Source organism: Aspergillus bombycis (genome assembly GCF_001792695.1).
Source record: "Aspergillus bombycis strain NRRL26010 chromosome Unknown contig00144, whole genome shotgun sequence".
NCBI classification, from domain to species: Eukaryota; Fungi; Ascomycota; class Eurotiomycetes; order Eurotiales; family Aspergillaceae; genus Aspergillus; species Aspergillus bombycis.
The window spans coordinates 54960-75823 of record NW_019170146.1 but is presented as its reverse complement, the minus strand read 5'-3'; the positions used below and the strand labels follow the sequence as shown (position 1 = coordinate 75823).

Below are 20864 nucleotides of genomic sequence, written 5' to 3'. Positions count from 1 at the left end.
TTCCATACTTCCTTTCGTTCATTATATGTTTCTCTCTCTCTCTCTCTCTCTCTCTCTCTCTCTCTCTCTCTCTCTTTATCCCACTCTCACTCCAGTCACTCTCTATGAATTTCCTTCTTGTCATATTTGCTGCAGTGGGTTGCATATCCAAGTGATTTTTGAATCGCGATGACTGATGTTCAATTATGTTTGCATCTTGGAGGGGTCCCCATTCATTAGCATCTTTTGTCTTGTCTCATAATGTCGACTTATTATTGTTATTCTTTTGCTTTTTGCTGATTCCCTTTTGCTCTCCATCTATTCATTTCGAGAAAGTTGTGTATCTTATGAAGTTATGTATGAGTTTCAATTCGTCTCTTTCTACGGAGTATAGTTGCCATATACACTATCAGACCGTTGAAGTAATGCTGGTTCATGAGTCTGCCATCGAATCCAATTTATATAAATCCGTACAACTTTTTCAACCAAACCCATCCAGCCCGAACTCCTCGAGTAAAATACAGTACAGTACAAAAAGTCACCCCAAAAGAACCCTCCGCTTTCCACCGCCTATAACGCCTAAAGCAGAGTATAAACGAAGAACCTCAGTACCAATTATTCCCAGCCTCACCCAGCTTCTTCCCCTTAGGATTCATTGAAAGAATCCTCTGCCCAGGCAAAGTATCATCCGTAATAGCCGACTCAAAGATCCCCGAAATAGCTCTCTTCCCTATCTCCGCAAAAGAATCGTACCCCTCTCCCGCCTCGTCCCCATTTACCGCCGCCCACTCCCTTGACAATCGTGGCGACCGCCCATTCCCCAAATCACTCCACCGTGTGACCACAATCGCATGCCGGAATACGTTGCGCTGCAGACCACTCCGGTCCTCTGTGAGCTTTACCTCAACAAGATACTCGGAGGGACACTCGGGGCAGCGACGAATGGGCCGACACTTGCCGCAGAGCGAGGCGAGGGCGTGGGGTTGTGGGTTCGACCGTGGTACATGTCCTTTGCGCGGTGTTCGACGCCCTGCAGGCCACCTGTGGTGCGGGGGACGGGGATGTGGCCGAGGGCGCATTTGCAGACGTGCATGAGTTCGCCATCGCGCCAATGCGCGCAGACAGAAAAATATGGCCAGTAATCGTCGCGCGAGTAAAGGAGCATTCGCTGTTCACTGACACTGAGGCCTGGGTCGGCGAAGCAGGTGCTCACGACCCGCATGAGCAGCCGGCCTTGGTGGATGTGGTATCGGGTCTGATGGGACCAGCCGTCCCGGCGCCAGCGACGGCATAGGGAGTCGGGTGGGATACCGTAACGCGGTCCGAATCGGTATGCGCGCATGACGAGCTGGTGGAAGGTGAAGTAGAGGACTCGACCGTGGGTGATGCGGTGGCGGGGTGCTGGGCGGGCGTTGTTGCGGGCGTGGGGCAGTCAAAGAGCGGGTTGACTACGTCTGCGGGCTCGAGTTTTTCGTGGCCTTCTTGTGTGCGGCGATGGTATTTGCCACAGGGGAAACAGAGGAGATGGTGAGGGAGTAGTCTGTCTTGTGAGATGAGGAAGTCCGCCTTGTAGTCGTGGTTTTCTGGGACGTTTATAGTTATCCAGGGCTCGCGGCCCAGACGAGTGTATAGTGTTCGGCTGGAGAAAGCAAGACTGGCTCTCTCGGCGGGGTTGAGATACTCAGTGACCTTGGCCCAGAGGTCCGATGTTAAGCTGGCAATTACGGGCTCGCCTGGAGGTCTGTTGTCGAATTCGTGTAGTTGCGCGTTTGGGTCGGAAGGATCGATATCTCCCACACCGATTGAATGCAGCATTGCGGTATGATCACGGATTTCGCCTAGCTGTGTATCTTTCTGAAGGTTTACTTCTTGGTATTTGAGTCGGTGGGCCTCCAATGGGGCCAGTGAAGGCATTTCCGGGACGTCATCTTTGCTTGGTAGAGCTTCTCTTAGATTCGGAGTCGATGCTTTCCGGAGGACCTGACGGGATTTCTTAGGTCGGAGGGCGCCGGCGAGGAACGCCCGAAAGCCACCGCGCTTTTCTCCCGGGCTTTCTGCAGACATTTTGAGAGAATTGGCCGTCGAGAGGTGAGATGAGAGAGAAGTTCCGGAGAGGGCGGAGTGGATACCAAAAGAAACAAGCATACCGGAAACTGCGGAATGCGACGGGAGCATGTGATCCAGCCACTGTGGCTGGTGCGTCGCCAATATTTATGTTCAAGGACGGAGTTAACAGTACGGAGTAGTATATATACATATACACGAGGCGTATCCAATTGCATTAGGACTACATATACAGCCTGATCAGACATTACACAGTATCACTCTGGACACAACGGAAACAAAGCGCTCATCAAGCTGCGTTAAATCACAACACTTTTTTGTTCGCACGCTTACGAGAAGCGCTTCTCAACGGCCTTCCAGTTGATGACATCCCAGATGGCGCTGAAGTACTCGGCCTTGCGGTTCTGGTATTGAAGGCTAACTCGGCATTAGTTATTGACCAGGAGACATTCCGTTAAAGAAAACTTACTAGTAGGCGTGCTCCCAAGCATCAATACCGAGAAGAGGCTGGAACTGGCCAACGACAGGGTCCTGGTTCTGGTCGGAAGTTAGCTACCTGTATCCTGAGGCGCTCATAAGGAGAACTTACAGCATAGGTCTTGATTCCGATGTTTCCGGTCTGCTTGTCCTTAACTAGCCAAGCCCATCCGCTTCCCTGAATGCCAGCGAGGGCGGCGTTCATCTTGCTCTGGAACTCTCCCAAGCTGCCGAAGCTGTCGTCGATGGCCTTGGCCAAAGCTCCAGATGGGGGCTCACCACCGCCCTGGCTCTTGGGGGCAAGGTTCTCCCAGAAAAGAGTGTGGTTGAGGTGGCCACCGCCGTGGAAGTTGATCAGGGGCTTGAGGTTGATCTGGGTAGTGATATCCTCCTTGGCGACAGCCTCCTGGAGCTGTTCGATGGCGGCGTTGTAGCTGTTGACATAGGTCTGGTGGTGGTTCTTGTGGTGAAGCTCCATGATCTTTCCGGAGATAGAGGGCTCAAGGGCGCCATAGTCATCTGTTATCCAGTCAACCAACCATCGCATTACGTGCTTTCGGGGCGCAATGAGCGAAAATCGCAACACATCTACACTGCCAAGATAGAAGAGAAAGAAGACCGAATGGAAAAGAACACAACAGGCGAGCAAATTGACAACATTCAGGGAAGGGGAGAGCCATACAAGCCAGGTCAGGCAGAGTGGCCTTGCCACGGGCAAAGGTCAAACCCGCAACACCCGCAGCTTTGGGAGTAGCCGAAGCTCCAGCGCGAAGAGCGGCACGGGCAGAGGTACGGATAAGAGAGGCAGCCATGGTTGATATGGATTTTTATGTATCAATGGAATTGAGTTAGGTTTACAAAGTAGTGACGAAAGTAAAAGAGAGGAGAGGGTAAAGAAGAAGAGAAGAAGAGGAGGAGAAGAAGTGAAAATAACCGGAAGGGAGATTCGATGCAACGAACGTCATTGTTGCTCGGCCTCTCGGACTTGATTTTTCCCCGCGCCGAAATGTCCGATAATCAACTTTCCTTTCTCTCGTTATCGTGCGTATCTCAACCGACAGCTCCTTCATGGACCTCAAACGTGTCGCTTGACCGTTTCATTGCCTTTTTCATCTATCCGACTACTCTGAGCTACCGCACACACCTTGTCCTAACATCTGCGATCGGTCATGGATTCGGATTCTCCCCCGGCTTCCCCATCCGCCGGCCAAAAGCGTAAAATTGCCGACATGAGCTCCGACGAGGAAGATTTTCGCCCCACGATGGGCTTCCGCGGGTTCGCTAGAGCATTGTCACGCTCTGAGTCGCCTCCGTCACTTGGTGGCTTAGGTAGTGCTCATCGCAATCCCTGGGGGAGCAACACGCAGCCAGCTACTCCCAGAGGCGGCGCCAGCAATGCCGGTAAAGGAACCAAGGGAGGAAACTCCTTCGCCGCGCGCATGATGGCCAAGATGGGTTATGTTGAGGGTCAAGGTCTCGGTTCGAGTGGTCAAGGTATCGTCAACCCGATTGAAGCCCAGGCCCGGCCACAGGGTGCTGGTTTAGGTGCTGTTCGAGAAAAGACAAAGCAAGCCCGGGAGGAAGAAAAACGGGCGGCGACCTTACGAGGTGAAGTGGTAGAGGATAGCTCAGATGAAGAACGAAAGAGGAGGCAGAAAAAGAAGGAGGCGCGCAAACAGGGAAGCCGGAGCGGTACTGGCACACCAGTACCACGCGCGAAGCCTCAATTCCGTACAGCTCGAGAGATGGAGGAAGATATGGCTGGTCTTGAAGTACCAAATGTTTTGAAGTCGTTGGTTGATGCCACGGGGAAGGAACAGCGAGTGTTGACCTCTACTGCCGGCTTGATGACTCCGTCTGAATTCGTTAAACCTGGTGAAGGTGAAGCTCTCAAGATCGCACAACGGGCGCGCCATGATCTAGAGGCTTTTGCAGATGAATGGAAAGGCCTGACTGAAAGAAAGAAGTTTATCGATCTGGAGGAGGCACAGCTTGTGGAGCAAATGGATGCACAACAACTCCGTATGGACCAGCTAACAGAGTTGGTCGCTGCCATTGGGGGCTTGGAAATCTTCCAAGATGAGAACACGCGGGGACGCTTCGACGAAGTCACTGAGAAGTTGGAATCCTTAGAAATCAAATACCGGAATGAAATTGATGAATACCGCCTCCCCGAGACAGCTGTTGCGGCCATTCATCCTCTGTTCCGCCAAGCGATGGAGGAATGGGAACCTCTTCAAGATCCAACATACCTCGTGTCAAATCTTCGTCGCCTTCAGCCCCTTCTATCCCGGAAGAAAGACGATCAAAATGCACAGCGGCAATCTACTTCACCCTATGAAAGTATGATATACACTTTGTGGCTACCTCGTGTGCGCTCGGCACTCCTGAACGACTGGGACGTTTATGACCCAAGACCAGCCACCTCTCTCGTTGTTGCGTGGAAAGAGATTATACCACACTTTGTTCTGGCGAACGTCCTCGATCAGCTCGTGGTTCCGAAGCTCACTGGTGCTTTGAAAGAATGGAAGCCTAGAAGCAGCAGCAGACGGCACACTTCCTCACATCATAATTCTCGCTTCCCATGGTGGCTATTCACATGGCTACAGTACCTTGATGACCGACACACGAACCCAAGACAGCCTACAGGTCTTCTTTCAGATGCGAAGAGAAAATTCCGTGTTGTCTTGGATTCATGGGATCTCAGAAAAGGCTTGGTTGATGGCATTCAGCTGTGGCGCGATGCGTTGGGCTCGGAGTTTGATGTATGCCTACGAAACCACCTCTTACCACGACTGGGTCGCCATCTTCGTGAAGATTTTGAAGTGAACCCACAAGACCAAGATGTCTCAGCACTGGAAAACATCTTTAAATGGAAAGATTTCTTCAAGCCTAACGTCTTCGGGTTATTGTTGGTCGCCGAATTTTTCCCCAAGTGGCACAATATTCTGTATATTTGGCTCACCAATGACCCGAACTACGAGGAGGTCGGCGAGTGGTTCTCTTGGTGGCGAACCCAAATCCCCGAAGATGTCAACGAGCTGACTATCGTCGACGACGAGTGGAAGAAAGGTTTGCGGACCATGGACCTTGCATCTCGTTTGGGTGATCGCGCTGCTGCAGAGCTCCCGCCCCCATCATCCACCACTGAAGAGCAGATTCCTGAGGAGAAGCCCCATGTGCCAGCAGAAGCACCATCTACGAAAGCTCGCAAGCCCAAGGTCGTGGAAGAGGTCGCCTTCAAAGACATCCTCGAAACCTGGTGCACAGAACAGGGCCTCATCATGCTCCCATTGCGAGAAGCCCATCCGCAGAACGGTCAACCTCTTTTCAGAATCACAGCCAGCGCTACCGGAAAGGGTGGTGTTGTGGCCTTTGTCCAGGGCGACGTTGTTTGGGTGCAGAACAAGAAAACAAAGGATATTTGGGAGCCGATGGGGTTGGAAGATCAGCTTGTGGAGCGTGCAGAGAGCAGATGATATCCCTAATCTTTTTTGTTATATTAGTCTGGTTCTACAGTTTTGATCTGGTTTTCACGATACCTTGCACTTAGATATCCACTTATCATGATTACATTGATATACATATAATTATAGAAGTGGCGGAAGACACCTTCAAACCATTGAACAGATCATCGAGTTGCATGCATGTACCAGAAACAGTAAACGCTCGTCAACGTCAACGCTAATACAGTGTAAAGAGACAAGACACCCATACGTCAACAGTCGCGTTACCACACCCAGACGAGCAATATATCTCACACGGAACGATGGCTAATACGAAGAGAACATAGTTAATCATACAGTAGTAATGGCAGAAAGAAGGCTACAAAGTAACTCTCAAGAATAAAATTGGGCTAGAGAGAGCTATGATCAGAGCAACGGGCTTGCCTCCTTTTGGTTCCCTTTTATAAATCATATATTTGTTGGCATATTCAACAACCACTCCGATGTGGTGTAATGGCTAACATCGCTGTCTCTCACACAGCAGCTCGGGGTTCGATTCCCCGCATCGGAATTACTTTTTTTCCCTTCTCTTTCTTTTTGGTCTTTATGTTTCCTTCCGATGTTGGGCGAGCTCCCTTTTATTCATTCCTCTTCTTGTTTGCTTATTTGTTTACCTTTCTCGTTCAGAAAGGTGGAGTATGACATGTATGAACATCAGGTGGCCGTACTTGAGGCTGGTGAACCCCGTCAGACCTCATTGTCTATACCTTTGATACACTCCCATACAAATTAAGATAAGAATGGCATGAAGGGTTACAACACCCAACGCATATATATGTACATACACCGAAAACATGTCAACAAGAATAGAAAGAGAAGCCAAAGGGCCACGATCATTACTAATTAACCACTTTTTTGTATTCAACGGAAGCATAACCATTGAGTGCTCTGGTATCCATCAAACATAAAGCCATCTTCTGGTTCCCTCCTAGCTTCACTGATGAAGTAAACCCCATCCTTTAGCGTAACGTCGTCATGAAGAGCGTAAGCTGAGCACTTCTATCTAACATCTGCTGTTGTACTTCTCATTGAATGCATTCACAGCTAACACAGAGAACGTTAATATTGCTTGGAAAGAAAGATATTATGTAAAGCGTGTTGTCACTTACCAATGGCGATCTGGCGGTACAGCCAGTTTCTTGAACTCTCATCCTGCACCGGAATAAATGGACCATTAGCACCCCCTTTGAGGGTAATACTCATACCAGTGCGCTCTTTAGAGATTGTTTGGATGTCCGTCAAGCGGATATCCCATTCAGCCTGGAGCTTCTTGGTGCGCACAAGCATTATCCGGTCGTATGTCAACATGACCAGCATGTCTCTTCCGGGAAGTTCCAAATGCGCAATATAGTCCTCGCTGAAATATTTACCGTCATCCGCTGTTTTGAGCCAGAACTGACCCAGTGCCTCCCGCTGTGAATATGGTCGCACAATGCCGTCTGTTGCAATGAAGCGCGTGAGACGAACACGGTCCAGGCCCTCTGCATCAAAGACAGTAGTAGTGTTTCGTACACCTTCAGCAAGATCTATGAAATCGTCAGTAACTGAGATCCTTGGATCGCATAAGTGCACATACTTGAGGCAAGATCAAAGGCGCCAAGGGCCGGCTTCGTAGCGAGACCTAAGACACCCTTTCCAACACCCTTAAAGAACCCTTGGATACCCTCCTTTTCAGCACCCTGCAGTGGGTGACGTGCGAGTCCTCCGATACCGCTTGCTAGGCTGGTTGCGAATGCATTACCACCAGCTGTGATACCATATAATGCATGTTTCGGCCGGTTTCGAGATTTAGACATCCGCCGCTTGTCCTGAAACTCCTTGTCTAATGTGGCAGCAGCAAGACCTTTAGACATGCTTCCGGTAAGTTTGGCCATGCTATCGGAGAATCCGAAAACGGACTTCTTAACAAAACTTGTGGCCCCCTTAGCAATACCGTAACCAAGTTCTTGAGGCCTATCAGTCATAACTAGTCCTTGGTATGGCTCGTAGAAGATTGCGGCAACGCCAGAGCTGACATTATTGAACAATCCAACGGGGTTGCCGAGAAAATCTGCAGATCCAAGGATGACATGCACTTGTCGGAGGAACTCCTGGGTATAGTGTCTCTGAATGTTGCCAACAAGAACTCCAAGCGATACACGAGCATTTTCCAGCATTAGTGCGTTAAGTTGAACAGGTGCATCATTGATGTTGCCCATCGACATGGTCATAACATTGACAAAGAACATCAAAGGATTCGATGGTTGCATAGTGTCTTCAGCGTTCACTCGCTCTGTCCGCATGAAAGAGATGTCAAGCTGCATGGGCTGCAGATGAAGAAGCTCAAAGTAAACATCCTGCCCAGCACCTTCACTTCGAGGCTCCGGGATCCTTAGATCTTCCTCACAAAGGTTTCCTTCCTCTTCTTCTGACCACGAGGCACCAGGGACCTTCACAAAGTCCAGCATTGCAAAAACAAAATCCTCATCAAGCTCTAGTGTCATTTGTTGTAGAAGCACAGTAGCATACTTGATGTAGAGTACACCATAGGAATCATCCTTCACTCGAGTAATCATGGCGTGGAAAATTGGATGTGCCTCCATTTCTTTTCCGGTCTTTGGAACAACGCTGGGATACAACAGCATGGGGAAAATACCTCCATAAAGCTGATTATCAATCTGGATCCACTTGATTGTGGTATTCAGCGTTTGATAAACCATGGATTCCCTGTACTTAATATCAATCTCGCGGAAGGTCAAGTACAACAGCTCTCTCATGTTCTGATTGATCAAGGAGATGCCAATACCACCAAGGCGGAGTTGAGCTTTGAAGTTAACGTCAGAATCCAACTCCTTAACCTCGAACCCGGTGCTCAGACTGCCCTGAGAGGTCTGTCCTCGTTGCTGTCTATACATGCTCTTTGATGCCTTAAAATTGGACAAGACTAGAGTCTGAGTGGGGCCGTCGGCCACAATATTAATGTCGACAATCTTCTGATGTTCACCATATTGCGTTGGTGGGATCCTCATTGGTATTAGATTACCAATCTCGGCAAGCTTGATATGCCTTTCTTTGCCATTACAAGTCAGAACGAGAGATTTGTTCTTTGTGGCTGGATAATCCCAGGCATATGGCATGATACTTCGAGGTGGAAGACGGTAGCGGATCGGCCGCCAGCCATTTGTCCTGTCATCCTCGTAATCTTCCACATTTGGATTCTGAGAGAAATTATTAGATTAGCACATGCATTTTATCCCGATTCTTTCAGTCACTTACAGCTTGATAAAATATGAACTCCATGTCGCTCTCGTTTCGCATGGAAAACGGCCAGTTTCGTAGTTCCAGGTTGAAATGCAGGAAAAGAGTTGCATTTTCCATGATAACGTCCACTTTTATGAGTTTTTGGCGTTGATTTGCCTTGGCAAGCTTGACATGCACTGTACCAATGTCTGCAATGTTGAAAGGTGACGACCATTGGTTGTTGACGCCGGGGAAGCACAAACAAAGTTGTTTCTCGGCAACCTGGCGCAAGAAATGCAGAGGTACAAGGTCACCGCTCTTGATATTAAGAACATTGGAAGACCCTGGCTCTCGAACCAGAATATCCTCATTAAGCTTGTTCTTCAAAACAAAACGAGGCGCAATGGTGACAACCTTGGTCATCTTGTATTTGCCTTCGCCCTCAGCAACAGTCACGCCGGAATGGAACTCAGATCTACCATGTCTATCTGGAAGGACAACTTCGAATGTACTCCCAATGGCTTCGAAACTCTGAGGCTTGCTCCAGGCAGAATCGCCTATCCTCAGTATGGATCGGTTCTTCTGATCCTCGCTTGGATAGGAGTACATGTAAGGGAGCGTTCGTCCACCGTTCCTTGGATCAGCCCTCAGCCCTTGTCCAGCTGCTGATCGAGCTGATTGCAAGAAGCCTTTGCTTTGTATTTCCATCGAGAGGCCTGTCTTGTTCAAGACGAGATATGGACTGTAGATTGATACCTTGAATGCGCCTCCACTATCAGGCACGTTGAAATAGTGAAGCTTCAACCTCAGTTGGATGCCTCTTTCATCTTTCAAAGGCAGTACGTGCTCTCTCCTGAAGTCTTGTGCATTGCCGTTGATTATAGCAAAATCACTTTGGCTGAAGACAGTATCCTCCAAGTCGATGCTGAGAAGCAGTAAGTGGGATAGTTCCACAACATGGACTGGGCTTACGCCCCCTTTCCGCAAGAAATTAGTCCAGTCCTTCCTCGTATTCTTATCATAGATGCGGTATTTGAAATCGTAAGGGAGGAGATTTTGTATCTCCACAGGGGCAAATATCCGGACACGCATGCACGGATATGTACTCGTTAGAGGATCCCGTGAATTGAACGTAGCATTCATTTGGAAGTAGAACGGCGGCGCTTGCTGTCCACTTTCACTTATGCATTTTATTGTCCGAGTTGGTCGCCGCAGAAGGTCTTTCCAATGTAGTTGCTCGTTCGACCACTCATAGCCAAAGCCTTGGTCAGGCCGAATTAGAAGAGAATGCATGTATGCAGCTCCCACAGGCGCAGGCCGAGAATCCCCAGGGAGGATCTTCTCTATTTTCAAAAGATGGCCGTCACGAGGATCGAAAACGCCTAGTTCCACTGGTATCTGGGTATTGTTCTCCACGACCAGGGGAGAGCGGATAGTGATGTACTTGACGTTGTCGGTGCCCAATTTGACCTCAACAAGAAGTCGATGCAGAATGCCATCTTTCTTTGGCTTCAAGTTGTACAAAATCTCTCCTTCCCGAACAACAGGAATACGGCTCACGCTCTCAAAGCCACTTCCTTCAAGCTTGATACCGACCAGACCAGCATGACCTTCGGGTGCGAGTGTTTCACGCATGGCGGTCGAGTCTTCAAACCTCCAAGGATATTCCTCCCCATCAGCCAATTTAGCCGCCGGCCCTTCTTCGTCTGCACTAACATCAGCCCAAACGTGAAGGTCAAACCCTGTATGGTTACGGATTCGGTACGGGGCATCGGCTCCTCGTGGCTTTGAGAGAACGTCTTCATCAGTAGAGAGAAACTGGAACGATTTTGACGCTAGTGCAATTGTGGCAGAGGTGAGGGTGAGCTCCATCGTCTTATGAGAATAGGCATCTATCGAAAGGACATCAGGATTGACCTCCTTTGCCATATGGAAGCCTAACTGCCATGGTTCTATAAGGGGTTCCCAGGCTGACTTAGAGAAGTTATACACGTTGATGAATGTATCGAAGCTGGTGTCAGCTTTCAGTGTCGATGACCAGTCACGGACGTCCACAGTAAACTTCTTGACACTCCAGTCAAGTAATGGTAGGTCGTGTAGGTCTCCTATAAGGATTACCCTTACACCATCGATTTGGGCATTCATTTCTTCTTTCTTGAGGATAGCTGAACGATGCGATATAAGTTCTTGTTCGATCGCATCAACCACCCCGCTGGAGCTGCGATGTGACCTTGGCGCGAGTGCAGTCGAGGTCGGCCTGCCGACCGACTTTCTTCTTGACTTCGCACTAGTACCTTTTCCATCAGATAGTCTCTTCGCCTCGCCGGTTTCCCCTTCATTGGGTTTCTGGGCTCTCATCTCGGAGGCCTTGTTGACAATTTGAATAGCCATTAAGATGTCACGGAGAGAAAGACGGAGGACAAGGGGCTCCAGGTGAACATTGATAGAGGTCAAAGCAGAGCCCTTTTCCTGAGGGCGGCTGTCCATGGACATTTCCAGAGTGAAGTCATCTAATATGCGAAGCCTACTGGTTTCAAACTTGTCCATGCGGCACAAGAACATACCAACCTTGGATATTTGCAGGGCTGAAACATTTTGATGAGAGTAAAGTAATTGCTTTGTTCCCAGCACAATGGCCTCGGTATGAGTTATAGCGGGATTCGCGATCATGATCACCTGGGCATCAACGAGATTCAATCGGAATGACACAGTCATCTGCCCAGCAGGAGGAGCCGGAGTGTTCCCACTGGAGGGCGTAATGACAGAATCATCAGTATCATCTGCAGTACTAGATCTAGGTTCTGATCCTTCCGGCGTATCGTCGCTTTCCTCTTCTTCAACTGGCTCTTCTGTCGCAAACGCGGAGTTGGCAAATGATTGCAAAGCGGACAAATAATCCAACGCAACTATTATTCGCGGGCTATCAATGGTCAGCATCGCAATTAGGTGCTTGGCTGGCCCAGGAGACATTGAAACACTGGCCATGAATTGCTGCTGGACATCATTGTTGATTAAGGACATTATCTTCCTGAACTTGTTCGTGTCCTTATTGCGACTATCACGGATCGAGAGCGAGTGGATCAAGAGTTCCGACTCCAGCGAACCATCTGTCAACATGCGCAATTTCACTTGTGTGTCATTGAGGGAGAACTTCGAGAGACTCGAATCTTCCAGACGGCCGACTGGCTCGTCGTCTTTCGAGAGGATGAGCTCCAACCCAACACCATCTACCTTGAAAACCAGATCAAGTCGGACCCAAGTTTCGTTCGTCTGTGCGCCCGGCACCAGATTATCCTGGTCGTTTCTGCTTTGGACTGCTCTGGATTCTGCCTCCTTTGTTGGTTCTGTCACAGAAGATGGAAGCGCTTGTATGGCTTCAAGCTCCTGTTGTTCCGTATCAGGTGCAAAAGCCCAGCACTGTTTTGGACAGTGCCAATAAGAACTTAAGTTGTCTCTGAGATATCCGAAGATTGATGGGAGACATTGATCCCTCCACTTCCATATCAGGCCGTGAATTTCCTGGTTGATGCTCTAGATAGCATATGCTGAAATCGAGATTGACTTTCTGTATCATCTCAAGCTCTTCAACCGCACCTCCCTCAAAATGAAACTTGGATGTCAGTCGGATGTTACGGATCCCGGTAGATATTACATTGACAGCAGGGCTGTCTTTCTCATCCTCCAGAGAAACGAATTCGTTCTTGGCGTATATTTCACCTAGATGGGCCGTCACCGTATCACGGGGACGATCTTCTTTCACTACTCCAGGGAAGACCAAAATCGGAGTCATGACGACGACGTCAAACCTCATTCTGGACGCGTTTTCTTGAAGCTGGTTTGCTTGATTCGCCGCAGCTTGGCGGGCAGCATTGAAGATCGCTTGCATCTTGCCAAACTTGACCAAGAAATTGATGATCTTACGGTACGGTTCCTCTAAGAAGTTGATCTTCATTGAACCCGACCTCAAGAAGACTTCCGAGTCATATCCAGGGTAATTTGCACTGTCCGGGTCAAATGTCTCATACTTGAAATCGGCAAAGTTATCTCCCTCGATTGTTAAGAGCCTTCGAAGATCAGAGCTCTCCGGAGCACCGGTATTGACATCGTCTATTAAGGTCAAGCTTCCAATACGGGATTGGATAAGCATTGATCGGCCCACCAGGAATATGCCAACATCGGCAGTGTTGAGGCTGAGGGTAGCAAGCCTTACACCGTCGTTGTTCAAAATGAGCGCGATACTCTTTAAGTCGGCTTTGATGCGGATTTTCCCAGCCTGCTGGGATTCTTGATCAGTGGTACTTGCGTTCTGGATGGACTGGTCTGACTGAAGGCCTTGATTGCTTGGCTGTTCTGGATTGGTGAACGTGAGAAGGATAAAGTCTAGAAGTGTGAGGAGCGTTTTCCTGGTGACAACAAGGTTGATAGTCGAGACGGAAACATCAAGGTTCATTGCTATTCCTTCATAGGTGGACTGAAATTCCGGGGATTCAGGTTTCACACGAACGAACTTGAGATGAAACAGGTCCTTATCCTCATCTGCGTCGAAGCCTTTGGAGGACACTATTCTTTTGAATTCAGGTGCAGGGTTCTCCTCAATATAGTCATCCACACTAAGGGACTTCAGCACTATTTCTGCAACCATATCGAACGGGCGTATATAGTAGTCCAACGCAAACCCTTCAGCAATCAATTCAACTAGCAGGTGATCATGGAGCTGGTCGTTCGGGTCAGAGCGAAACAATGACCCACGAAGGCGACCAACGGTAAACTTGAATTCAAAGTCACGACGATGGAGATTCGTCGGGCCCTCAACACTCTTGCTCATGTTCTCATCGTCAGATTCCTCGTCAGAATCTTCGTCTACAGCAGGAAGTTCTCTCATGACTGACGGCTGGAAGGACGAAGATCTTGCTCTTGTTCCAGGAGCAGACGACTCTTCTGCGCCGTTGCCAGAGAAGTTAGATTCCTGGCTGCCCTCGTCAAAGCGGGGAATAGCAATATCAATGAGTTTCATCAAGCCCTTGTATTTGGTATCGGAGATCGACACGTGTAGTTCTGGGAGATGCCCGGAGATTCGAGTTCTTGTAAGCTCAGTGACCTTCGGAACAATGCACATTTCGAGAACGAAATCTACATTTATGCGGTCGACAATATGCAGGTTATTCGAGGAGACGTCCGAGCTAAGTTGCGACTTGGTGATATCAATTCCAGGGCCGATAAGAACTTGGGTGGAGTCCAGTTTGAGCAAGAACCTGTCATACAACAGATGCTCAAGTTCCTTGTAATCACCCTCCTCATATTGTCGTTTCTGCTTTGACTGGAGGTCTCTCATGGTCTGTCTGTCGACTAGTTCACTGTTGACACTGATATGGCCTGCATCAAGAATCAAACAAAGTGAGCTCTCTTGAGTTATACTCTCCGGGACGATTATGAGGGGCGCATGTATATCGAACTGTGCATCGACCTTCTTATGCTCCTGCAGAGCAAATTCTAGGCCAGCTCGAGTTTGCTGTCGAATTCCCTTTACGGTAGCCCCTGCCGTATCCAGAAGAGCACCAATTGACTCCATATGCCGCTCCGGGGGTTCGAAAAACTTGACGACTTCCACAAGAAATCTGGGATTATAGAGGACTTCAATACTCTTCAACTTGACTTTGACTACCGAATCCGCGTCACTTTCCAGAGGGTTCTTCTCGAGCTGGAGATGGAATAGACTATCTTCATCCTCTATGCCATCAGCCACCTCCTCAGAATCTAGCTCTTCGTTTCCAGAGATCTGTGATAAACGGTTCTTTGGCACTGGGAGGGAATCTTTAACTTTGACGATCTGAGGGAAAAGTGTCCCCTCCGTTGTCCCGTCGTATACTCTAAGTCCTCCGAGATTCACGTCTATGAAGAAAGAGTCAGGGCGCTGTAAGGCCTTTGCCCTGAAATTGTCGAATACCAGCTTCATAATTTCGTTTGCCTTTCCATGAGGGTCGCGCTTCAGCGTGAAACTGCCGGCTCTAAGGCTGGAGTTGACTTGGAGTTTTACCCACTCCCTGGGCTCATCAACGCTTTCTGAGATAGCTTTCTTTTCATCCCAATCGATGGCATTGTACAGCTCCTGTCTCTGTTCTTCGGTCATTGCTTCCTCCTCGGATTCCTCCTTTGGAGCACCCCATATCCATTCCGACCACGTTTGTTGTCGCGCAGGCTTCTTAACGCCCACGTTTTCTTTGCGTAACTGGTTCCGTGCCAGTGATCTCCAGAATCGTATATCTTCGTAGCTAAGTTTCCGTTGCAGTCGGTCGAACTCATCCGCGTCTGACCCTGATAATGTTCCGTCCCGCTTTTGCTTTTTAAACAAATCAATATAGGTTCTGCGATCATCCCGTCGTTCTTTGATGTAGTCCCAGGTCCAGCGCCTATTTCGTTCATGAATCTTGCTGAGGACAGCGTTTCCGGCAAACTTAAACCAAGCTCGAGGGTCCTCTTTTGGGCGGCACTTCGGCTGGAATTTCTTATACTCTTGATGACGAATAAAATAGTGGAAGAGATCCACAAGCATCAATGCATCTCGGTATTGGTCATCATCTAGAACGAAGCTCAGTTCATCAAACAACAAACGGGCCTTGATGGCCGCTTGATCATGCTCTCCTGATTTGTCTAATTCCAATCCAGCACGGCCGCTAACAGGGCGCAGCATGAATTGGTTGTTTTCCTCGTTGTCAATACCAGTCCTCAGCCGTTCCATCAAATCCGCATGGTCTATGCCCTGTGCCTCTGCGCCCACGTCGGAACCTCGACCCGTACCTAGGAGTTCAGCATCTGTGTTCCAGTAAACGGAAAGAGCACCTAAGACAGCTAGCTTGTGTGTCGTGCTTGAGGTAGATTGTATGAAGGTCGGGTTCCATTCAGAATCAGTGCTGACCGCGCTTAGCTCTTTCAATGTGAATCCAACAGCGAACGGGTGGCCCGGTGAAGCGATCGAGTCCTCGTAGCGGAAGTGGACGTTCTTGATCGAGATCTGAAGATTATCGACCACTGCAGTAACCAAGCTCTGTGTGAAGCTTTGATTTCGGCGTTGCTCTTCCTGGCTCATCCCCTCCGCGTTTCGCTCTTTAATAAGCTCCGCACCATCAATCTTGTCCATTTTGAGAGCATGCGCTCTCCTTTCCTCTTCCTCGGCATCATAGTCGGCATCTTCCTTTGGGGCCGCTAGGAGAAACACATCTTCGATATCGACCTTGACAGGTTTTCCCCTCAAGTTCGACCAGGGTATGGACAGGGTGAGCTCACCGAGATGGCCTTCGACGACATTGAGAGGGAGGTGTAATTGGTCGAGAGCTTCGCGCCGGAGCTCTAGATTGCGAAGCTTTACATCACCGGACCATATACCTATGTTGAGCTGTTTGGCATCGAAATTCTTGACATAGATACCCAGGAAGCGATTTAGTAAGTTGGCCACCACCCCTTCCAACATGATGGCGAGATGTGGCTGTCGCCAAGGTGTTGGGGGGAGTCACTAGAAAAGGCCTTGAATATTATCTATCCCGGTAACGCCGGCCTAGTTGACGAAAGAGGCAAAAGAAAGTCAGCACGGAAGCGTTCGTGGTATACAGCAGCAAGTTCAACGATGACCCAGAGACAAAGACGTACAGGCGCGAGCTCTAAGTTCACTCGCAGAGTGAATGAATCAGAGCCATCCAGGAGGATTGATAAATGTGCACGCGACACCGATGGGGGCCGTGAAGTTGCTGGGTTAAAAGAAGATTCCCTCTAAATATAGAATGGATTGAAAGAAAAGAGGGGTGGGGGGGAAAGAGGAAATGGTGGTGATTTAGATATAAGATCGAAGATAAAGAGGATAGAAAACCTGACGTGAGGAAAGCTTGAAGTTGGGTACCAAGAAGTTGGTTCCTCCAATTGTTGTTCCGCTGGTAAAGGTCCCCGAAAAGGTACCTGGGGAAAACATGCGTTGGCTGATAAAGAGTAAAGGGGGGGCGCTGCGACAACCGCATTGACGCCGGGTGGACATCGCCAAGCAGTGACGTCGGTTGTCCTTCCATGGCTGGACCCCATGGCTTCTTGGCCGCATTCATTCAGCTCTGTCCCTACCGTAGGGTTACAGCCCTGCCTCGTGGTAACTTGGCCTGCCTGAACTTGTCCCGATCCCGGCCGATGTAACGCCTGAGGCATCATTTTGACACCTGCGGGGTTGGTAGCTACGGCATCCCCGAGCAAGTCCATTACCGCACCTCAGCATAATATCACCTCAGTTATTCGCTGTCTCCAGGATCGTTCGTCTCCTCGGCCTTTCATCTCCACTCCCACGAGTTCATCTCGACCAATTTCTGGGTGAATACCCTCATCTCCACTCTTCCACCTTTTCCTCCTTACTTTTTCGCCTCAATTGGGTTTGTCTACCCGCTCTGTACATCAATCCGGGCCTTCCAGTCATCGTTGCTAACCCGGCATCGGAAAAAAAATCAGCTGCCTTAGTTGACAATGTTCTACCGTAACGTTGCTGCCCGCTCTGCTCTCAGGGCTTTCTCTAGCTCCAATGCCTCTGTGGCTCGCTCGGCCCTTGCAAACAATGTGTTCAAGGCCCCATTGACCTCTTCCGCTCGTTATCCCGCTCGCCCGACCACGTCTCCCAGCCTTGCTCTGGCTACTCGCAAGCCTGTGACCACTGCTCTTATCCGCCATGCCTCTACCGCTCCCAAGGTGAGAGGAGTAGAATTCTTGACATATTACTTCGTCAATTGCTGACCATTCCATACAGGAGGGCAAGGAAGATGAGGCAGATGTTGATATGATGGCCGGTATCAAGAGTGAGGCGGTATGTGCCGAATCGAGTTCATGATATGTATCACTCCGGCGCTTTCTACGCGTCTGGGTGAAGTATGTCGTAATTGACTAACTGTGCCTACGTGATTACAGAAAGTGATCAAGGACACTTTCAGCCTTAGCAGTGTTCCCAAGGAGGCTCTTTACCTCGGCATGGCCGGTGTCGTCCCCTACGTTGCTACTTCTCTTGAGACTGTCTACCTTTCCTATGAGATTAACCGCGCCGCTTCTCTCGGTGACGGCCTCATCTTCTCCGGCCAGAGTGCTGAGTTGATGCTTCACATGCTCGAGCCCATCCAAGTCGGCTACGGTGCTGTGGTGAGTACAATCGAAATATATAGTTCCGGTGAAGATGACCTGACGCTCAATTGGTATAGATCCTTTCCTTCCTCGGTGCCATCCACTGGGGTCTTGAGTGGGCCGGATATGGTGGAAAGCTCGGCTACAAGCGCTACGCTGCCGGTGTCATCGCCCCCGCTGTCGCCTGGCCCACTCTGCTGTTCCCCGTCGAGTATGCCTTGATCAGCCAGTTCCTTGCTTTCACTTTCCTGTACTACAATGATGCTCGTGCTGCCGCTGCCGGCCGTGCTCCTGCCTGGTACGGCATGTACCGCTTCGTCCTGACCTTCATTGTTGGTGCCAGCATTGTCGCCAGCTTGATCGGCCGTGAGCAGATCGCCAACACTGTCACTGAGCACAGCTTCAAGGACAAGATCAACGCTCTCCTCTTCCTGCAGAAGAAGGAGAAGGAGGAGGCCGAGGCCCGTCGCAAGGCCGAGCTCGGTGAGGAGGACTCTGAGTAAATGATGATTCCCCGGAAACCGTGGTGATTGTATAAGCGTACGATAGTCTGTGCATAGTCGAGATGCTTGTCAGGTTGTGAAAAAGTTCTCACTGATGGGAGAGGATGGAAAGAGATTAAGCTGTCAGTGGCAGCAAGGTGTGATAGTAGATGCATTATGCTTTGGCTCTTTTTTTGGTTGAGTTTCTTGTAGATTACAGGCGGAATCAAGAACCCAGCAGACGCTGGTACTTTTCCTTTGTTTAAGTCTAATATCGTTCCTCGGGAGAAGGGAAAAAAAAAGTGGCGCCCAGTAAAGGCTTATATCCCCCACTCTATATCCTCGGGCACGGCCAGGCCACGTTCCTGCAAAAGTATAAATAGAGCCAGCCAGCATTGGATGTGGGGATATGAAGAGGCAGAGGGCTAGTTCGGTCCATGATCTGGAGTTAGTCCAGCAACAGGAATAGAACCGAGGAAAGTCAAACGAAGAAGCTAAACGGCAGACCCTGTAAGGCAGAGAGTGCCTGGGAGATACAGGGTACGGGTGTACCGTGCACCGTGTACCGTGTACCTCGCCAGTTAGTCCGGAGGGAAATGGTCTGTACAAGTCATCCGGCGTAGATCCGACGGGTGATGACGTTGGAATCGAAACAGGTTTTGGTATCTTATATTGGCAGCCCAGATCCGTACCTGATAGGTTAGGCATCAAGATCTTGTTTGCATGTTACTAGAAGTTGTTTTTCTCAAGCTCTGGTTAGTCACGGATCGTAGACCTCGGTTGAAAGAAATCCAAACCGTCGAGGCTTCCTGGTACTATTTTTTTTGTTTCACAATAATAGATTGTTGTATAGGCATTCAATTGGGCAGGTAGTTAATAATGCGAACTGTTATTGTCCAGGTACTGTCTCCCTAGACTCGTTCTTAGTGATCGACTGCCTTGCATGATTTATATCTATCAAACCACCCAATTGGAACAACGGTCCCTGACAGTGTTCATGCCCGAAGAGGAAAGTAACCCATGCCGAGCCTTTTTTGAGACAGAGCTCCATGTGCTTAGCAGCGGTCTAGCGTAACACGGTCAAGGGTAGTAGGCGAAAAAAATAATAATAAAAAGAAAGCTACGGACTGGGTAAATCGACGTAACCGTTGGAAGCACCCGAGGAAAGATGAAGAAAACCAAGTCTGGTCGACGACGTCACCACCCGCTCAGAACCGGGTCGTGGCGACCCAGCTACCCTACGAAAACCACGAACAAAATGTCATATCTACAGCGATTCGGATACAGAACAGGGGGATATGATGTATCGGGATCGTGAATTGAACACATTCTTGGGTCAGATTGAGGTGTCCTTCCTTCCCCAGAACAGGTAGGCGAGATGCCGTACGTCCGTGTGCTGTTGGTCGGTAGAATTGATCCCGTGGCCAAGGGCAGCAGGAGAAAAGGGCCCTCAACTGGGCCAAGCCGAACCGAGTATCCGGGCTTGCAAAATTTCTCCGTAAATCACAGGGCCGAACGGGCTTCCAAGATGACTAGTGTCTCTCTGCTTTACCTATATGGGACTGGCATACAAGAGACAGAAAAAGGTGCAATTAAAACAGGAAAGTATTAGCCTGGTCTCTATTCTCGAAAATCATTTCTACATTCTCATGAGTAATGAAGAATAGTACCCCAGAGATCTACCACTTAAAATATGAAGGGACAAATAGCACAGCTGAATTCTCCAACATTGCAGACCATTCGGCCAAGCCCAAAAAAAAAATAGCTAAAATAAAATAAAGTAAAATAAAATAAAAGATTTTTTTTTAAAAAAAAATATTAGCAATGAGATAAAATCAACGAGACCCGTGAAGATCTAAGGCAAGATATCCGAGTGATCAAAAGAAATTGATCCAGGGGTAAAAAAGGACCTGGGTCTAGATCCATATTACGGGGGGCGAGAGCGTTAAACGGGAATGGTTGGAGAAAATTGAACACTGTCATGTGCTCGATCGGCAAGCGTCTA

The 20864-nt window shown here is 49.2% G+C and overlaps 5 protein-coding genes across 5 annotated transcripts; 2 read left to right on the top strand and 3 right to left on the bottom strand.

Moving 5' to 3' along the window:
* Positions 1–877: 877 nt before the first annotated feature.
* ABOM_011576 (uncharacterized protein) lies at positions 878–2043 on the bottom strand (the record flags this gene model as incomplete). Its single annotated transcript, XM_022538704.1, has 2 exons — positions 878–1160; positions 1193–2043. 2 exons carry the CDS (start codon positions 2041–2043, stop codon positions 878–880), a joined length of 1134 nt encoding a protein of 377 aa, XP_022384160.1.
* Positions 2044–2372: 329 nt separating this feature from the next.
* sod2 (superoxide dismutase sodB) lies at positions 2373–3332 on the bottom strand (the record flags this gene model as incomplete). The annotated part of the gene is made up of 4 exons (XM_022538703.1): positions 2373–2460; positions 2513–2580; positions 2633–3039; positions 3203–3332. 4 exons carry the CDS (start codon positions 3330–3332, stop codon positions 2373–2375), a joined length of 693 nt encoding a protein of 230 aa, XP_022384158.1.
* Positions 3333–3689: 357 nt separating this feature from the next.
* Positions 3690–5999, top strand: ABOM_011574 (putative G-patch domain protein (TFIP11); the record flags this gene model as incomplete). The annotated part of the gene is made up of 1 exon (XM_022538702.1): positions 3690–5999. One exon carries the CDS (start codon positions 3690–3692, stop codon positions 5997–5999), a length of 2310 nt encoding a protein of 769 aa, XP_022384159.1.
* A 1030-nt stretch (positions 6000–7029) lies between these two features.
* ABOM_011573 (membrane morphogenesis protein VPS13) lies at positions 7030–16710 on the bottom strand (the record flags this gene model as incomplete). Its single annotated transcript, XM_022538701.1, has 5 exons — positions 7030–7070; positions 7136–7552; positions 7603–9223; positions 9282–12662; positions 12742–16710. The coding sequence occupies 5 exons, from the start codon at positions 16708–16710 to the stop codon at positions 7030–7032; spliced, it is 9429 nt and encodes a 3142-aa protein (XP_022384163.1).
* Positions 16711–17735: 1025 nt separating this feature from the next.
* On the top strand, positions 17736–18880 carry ABOM_011572 (DUF3429 domain-containing protein; the record flags this gene model as incomplete). Its single annotated transcript, XM_022538700.1, has 4 exons — positions 17736–17954; positions 18013–18069; positions 18171–18395; positions 18455–18880. The coding sequence occupies 4 exons, from the start codon at positions 17736–17738 to the stop codon at positions 18878–18880; spliced, it is 927 nt and encodes a 308-aa protein (XP_022384164.1).
* Between the last annotated feature and the right edge of the window lie 1984 nt (positions 18881–20864).